The sequence below is a fragment of the Lupinus angustifolius genome, chromosome LG15 (assembly GCF_001865875.1).
Source record: "Lupinus angustifolius cultivar Tanjil chromosome LG15, LupAngTanjil_v1.0, whole genome shotgun sequence".
NCBI classification, from domain to species: domain Eukaryota; kingdom Viridiplantae; phylum Streptophyta; class Magnoliopsida; order Fabales; family Fabaceae; genus Lupinus; species Lupinus angustifolius.
Window position 1 is genome coordinate 7949386 of NC_032023.1, and position 5976 is coordinate 7955361.

The 5976-nt window shown below is 33.6% G+C and overlaps 1 protein-coding gene and 1 long non-coding RNA gene across 2 annotated transcripts in view; both read right to left on the reverse strand.

Annotated features, from left to right (window-relative positions):
- Positions 1-3179, reverse strand: part of LOC109327891 — a 17649-nt gene extending 14470 nt beyond the window's left edge. The window contains exon 1 of the long non-coding RNA XR_002105362.1: positions 3168-3179. This is a non-coding gene — a long non-coding RNA (uncharacterized LOC109327891). The remainder of the gene's footprint in view (positions 1-3167) is intronic.
- On the reverse strand, positions 4510-5748 carry LOC109327683. Its single transcript, XM_019560849.1, has one exon. The coding sequence runs from the start codon at positions 5746-5748 to the stop codon at positions 4510-4512; it is 1239 nt and encodes a 412-aa protein (XP_019416394.1).

Consider the following 5976-nt stretch of genomic DNA (forward strand, 5'->3'; position numbering starts at 1 on the left):
TAAATAAATAAAAGGTCACTAAATTTATTATTTTTTGTTCTTTATTTATTTATTTGTATCTAACAACTAACTATTCATCACTTTTATATATTAGAATTTCATTAAACCGATGTTGGAATTTATTCCACAAAATCGAGATGGTATTCAAAGGTACTTAATAATTATGTAATAGGTAATCTTAATAATTATGTAATACTGGCGTTAGAATTTATTCTAACAAAGCCGAGATCGGGCAAAGAAGGGATGACTTATTTACATGATCATTAAGAAAGTAAGTTGTAACTGGAATATTCTTGAAACCATTATACCGGTGTTGGAATTTATTTCAACAAAGCCGCAATGGCGAACAAAGAATAAAACCGAGTTCTCTTACTTACAAAAAGAACATAATGAAAATGAGAGTATTAATCTTTCAACAAATTGACATTGCTGCCAGGACAATTTGTTGAAAGGAGAAAACTCCCAACTAAAATAAACACCGAACAATGCTTTCAACAAGTTTATAGTTTGTTCTTAATTATAATATTTGAGCCTTTTTGTGCTTCACAATACTCTATTTTTTGTGATGTTTTTGCGATAAGGAAAGTCGTCTCTTGGTGTCTTACCACCAACGAGATTCAGTGAGTCTTCATCAAGGAAAGTCGTCTATTGGTGTATTGTAATTAGAAATGTGTGTGTAATATACATTTGTTTCAGTTTTAGTGAAGAAAATCTCCTGAGATCGGAAGGGGGGACTGGATGTAGTTTTGCAGTAGGCCGCAAAACGAACCAGTATAAAATCCTTGTTGCAGGCTGTTTCTTACCCTTATCTCTTTACTTTTTCAAGTTGTTTTAATTGTCTATTTTAGCTGATATTTTGAATCTTGTAATTCTGCCATGTAGTGATTAATTCTGTTCAAATATATTGGATGATCATTTTTGTAATATCGGTGAGTGGTTGTGCAATCAAGTCATTCATCAACTTTCTGTTTTGTGCGATTTAATCGATTAAGTTTGTGCTTTAATCGATTAACTGAGCGATTTTCCAGAAAAGGGCTTTGGTGCGAAAATCGGTATTTGGGAACCGCAACACCTATTCATCCCCCCTTTCTAGATTGTTCTGTTACTGATACCTAACATAATATTCATTTAATTTTTTCTTTAACAAGTATAGAAAATCTTGAAAAAACACGAGTTTTAATAGTGCTCACTACAAAGGGCGTTGTTGAATCGATGCATATTAGCAGCGCTTGCTTAAAGGATCTTTGTTGGATATGTGAGATAAACATTCAACAACGCTTGTTGTAGAAAGTGTTTTCGAATGTTTATCCACATATTATAGTTAATAGCAGTTGCTTCAAAGAGCGTTGTTGATTCTCTTCCACATTGTATTTATTAGCATTGTTATGTTAAGCGCTATTGAATGATCTTTGTTAAATGCAAATTTTGGCGTAATGTAAATTTTGTTTGAATCTCAACAAGAGCCTAAAGACTGAAATGGGAAATAGCTTCATCAATAAAAAATGGGTTCTAACCAATTTGATTTCAGAAAGGTTTAGTTTTATCAAATTGGATGTGAGTTTCCATGATAAAAAAAAATGGACGGGTGATGCTTTTGAATCAGATTTTTCACATGTGTCTTGACCTTTTTATCAGTAGCTCGAATCTATGAACTATATCATCAGAAATAAAATGATTTGTAAGAGGATGGTGAGTTCCATCATTTGATCAACGATGTTATGTCATTCATACTCTTCTGTTCCACATTTTGACATTTTGGAACAAGTTAAATGTTATCCTTAGGAATGGTCTCTCTGTTTAGTTCATGCATAGGAATCTGTGTATCTTCAACATCAACATAAGAGTGCATTCGACTATCATCGATGGAGGGTTCTAACTGATTTGGTAGTTCTAGTATCGTCAATGGGGGCATCCTCCCCCTGCAAGGTGTTTGACAAATTAATGTCCTCCATAGTGTAGTCGTCCTTTTTTGCTAGTTGAGTAGCATGGAGCCATGGAGTATGGAACCGTCATTATTGTCATGATTGGAAAGGTTGGGCGTCAGAACTTAGTGAGAGGAAGAGGGGAACAAAATTTTTGGTTTGCCATGGGTGGGGGCCATGGGATTTTTATCAATCTTTTGTGATTGGGGACAATTTTTTTAAGAGGAGATATTTCTATGACAATTATTATAAGGAAAAAATGAGATATACAACATGTCATGTTTAGAGATAAGTTTATTTATGTATTTTTACGCTATCACATGACTAAATTTTAATCAAAATAGCTAATAGGCAAGTTATCAAGTTGAAAAAGTATTCTTCTAGCTATCAAAACTTGATGCCTAAGCTTTTAACCACATGATAAATCTTGTACCTAGACAAATTTAATTTCCAACATCGCCTTAAACTTGGCTTAATCATTCCAAGCATATTCTTTTACTTCAAGAACAAATTTATTTTGAGTGGCTTTGTAAATATATATGTTATTTGGTCTTCTAATGTGCAATATTCCACTATAATTTCTTTATCTCTGATCAAGTCATGAATGTAGTGATGTTTGATGTCGATATATTTGTTGCGCTTATGAAACACCAGATTCGTTGTCAGAGTAATTATTGATTTATTGTCACAAAATATTTTTGTGACTCCATCTTGTTTGTATTGCAACTCACTCAATATTCTTTGTAACCAAATCACTTGAGTAGCACAATTTGTTGATGTAATGTACTATGCTTCTTCTATTGATAGAGCAACTACTTGTTGTTTCTTGGAGGACCAGGAGAATACACTTGTTCCAAGATGAAAAGCAAAACTTAAAGTGCTTTGTCGAGTTTCAGTTTCTCTTGCCCAATCATTGTTTGTGTATCCGATAAACTCTAGCTTGTTAGAATTAGAATAAAAATTCCTTTATCCAATGTACCTCTATCATATCTCGAACTTTGCTTTGAAGTTTGCTAATGTGATTGTCATGGTGAATCCATGAATCTGCTTATGAGCCCAACTCCATAAACTATGTTAGGCCTTGTTGCTGTCAAGTACCTGAGACTTCCCACTAACCTTCTAAAGTTAGTTGAGTTGACAAGTTCACCACCACATTCTCTTTCAAGTTTCAATCTTTCTTCCACCCGAGTGAGCATTGGTTTGTAAGATTCCATTTTGAACTTCTTTAGAATATCAGCTGCATACTTCTTTTGTGAAATAAAAATTCCTTTATTTGTTTGGTTTACTTTAATGCTTAAAAAATAAGCCATTAGGCCCATATCCGACATCTCAAATTCTATGGACATGCTCTCCTTCAATTCATCCAAATATTTAGGATTGTTTCTAGTGAAGATTAGATCATCCACATACAAGAAAACAATGATAATATCTCCAACCTAATTCACCTTGACATATAAAGCATGCTCATATGGAATTTTGTGAAACCCATTGTTGATGAAATATGTGTCAATATGTGTGTATCAAGCTCTAGGCGCTTACTTCAATCCATATAGAGCTTTCTTCAATATGTAAACTTTATCTTCTTGTCCTTTTTGTAGATAATCTAGTGGTTGCTCTACATAAACTTCTTTTTCGAGTACACCATTTAGAAAAGCAGACTTAACATCCATTTGGGAAATCTCCCATTGATTTTGGACATCAATTGAAAGAATCATATGTATTGTGTACATTCTAGTAACTAGAGAAAAAATTCAAAATAATCAATGTTAAGTTTTTGTTTGTATCATTTTGCTACTAATCTTGGTTTGAAGCGATCTACCTCCCCATTTGGATTGTACTTTGTTTTGTACACTCATTTGACAGCAATGGGTTTCTTTCCTTTTGGAAGTATTGTTAACTCTCATGTATCATTCTTCTCAACGACGTGAACTTATTGTACCATTGCTTTCCCTATCAGTTCTTACGATTTTCAAAGTATAACCACTTCACCTTTTAATATGCCCCTTAAAGTTTTTAAGCGTATCACAAACATTAGATTTATTTTTTAGAATATAAACCCGTGTCTTTCTACTAAATTCATCAACAAAAGTAATAAAGTGTTTGTTATCTCCTTCATATGGACCTTCCACATAGCATAAATCAGAGTGCATCAATTCAAGTGGTTTTGAAACTCTCCAAGCACATTCTTTAGGAAAATGATCTTCATGCTTCTTGTCTACTACACAAGCTTCACATAGTTGATCACGAGCTTTGGTAATAGGTAAGCCAATAACCCATTTTTTATTTGCAAGGAACTTGATACTATCAAAGTTGAAATGTCCTAGTCGCATGTGCCAAATCCAGTTATCATCAATAGCTGCAGCTTTGCAACACAAGTTAGTGTCACTCTTGATATTCAATGGAAATAGACGATTCATTGACATGTGTGTCTTTGCTAGTAGGCCCATCTCAGCATCATTTATAGTGCAATCTTCCTTGTTAAATTTTAGATCATAGCCTTTCTTAGCAAGTTGTCCCACACTTAAAAGATTTTGACATATACCAAGTGCATAGAATACATCAGAAATATAACTCAAAGATCCATCCTTTAATCTAATGATGACTTTCCTTTTTCCAAAACTTCATGTTTTGAATTATCACCAAGCTTGATTGTGGCATGAAAGTTTTCATCTAAGTCATAAAATAATTCTTTATTCTCACTTAAATGATTACTACAATATGTATCTAGTAACCATTGGTTCTCATTTTTATCAGTGGCTACAATATAGCATGTTGTAAGTGCCATCTTCATTTCCTCTTCAGTTTCTACAACTTGAGCATGACTATCTCTAATATTCAATGCTTTAGTATGACATTCACGACTATAATGGCAATATTTTTTACAGTTATGACATTGGATATGAGATTTGCATTCAGATTGAAAATGTCCATACTTTTGATATTTGTGGCATTGAGTATTAGATTTATTTTGAAAGGAGTCGTTAACTCGTGCACCTTGTTTTGAATCAAATTGAGGATTTCTCTCTCTACCTTTGAAATTTCGACCTCTTTGAAAGTGATTTTCCCTTTTTTGCATAGACCCATCATTTTTCACATTTGTTTGAGCTTTTAAAACTTGTCCAAATGTTCCATTTGATCTTTCGTTCACCCTCATCTTATGTGATTCCAAAGATACTTGCAAATTCTTTAGAGCCATTGTAGTGAGATCTTTTGCTTCCTTGATGGCTGCTACCACGTAATGAAAACGAGATGAAAGAGTGCGCAGATCTTTTGCTTCCTCGATGGCTGCTACCACGTAATGAAAACGAGATGAAAGAGTGCGCATAATTTTCTCCACAACTTCTTTTTCCTTTATGTCATCACCGTTCGATTTCATTTCGTTGGCAAGCTTGTCCATTCGTGAAAAATAATCATGAATGTTTTCATCTCTTCCTTGCTCCATCAGCTCAAAATGGTGTTTTAAGCCTTGTAACCTCGTCCATTTGACTGGGTCGACACCTTCATAAGTTTTGACCAAAATTTCCCATGCTTCCTTTCTTGTTTTGGCATGGAAATTTTTTTCTAAAACAGTCAGTTTCACAGACTGACAGATCGGAAATAAAGCTTTTTTATTGAGCATACGATCTTTCTCAACTTGTTGTTCATCGACTTTTCCTTTATCTCCTTCAGTTGGTTCAACAAAACCTTTCTTAATAATTTCTCCATACTCGTTCGTTGTTAAACACAACTCCATCAACCATTTCCACATAGAAAAATTTGATCTTCCATCGAACTTGAAGATAGTTGTTTGAACTTGACTTGCTCCAATGTTAGAACATGCTACCATTTTTTTATACAACCACATCTGATGCTAAATGATGGTAATTAAAATTGAAATTCCCTAGTAGAAAAAAATGCTATGGGAAGAAAATATAACACACATAAATATTTGTATTGAATATACAATAATACACTCACACTTTTAGCTTTTGTTTATTGCCAATTTAGACGGTTAAAATAACACTCCAATCTTCCATATTCTCACACTCGCTGGAGCTTTTCTCTTTTCCTCTCT

What these genes read in the sequence shown, in the direction of transcription:
- LOC109327683 (XM_019560849.1), bottom strand. Translation starts at nt 5,748, where the DNA reads ATGGTAGCATGTTCTAACATTGGAGCAAGTCAAGTTCAAACAACTATC.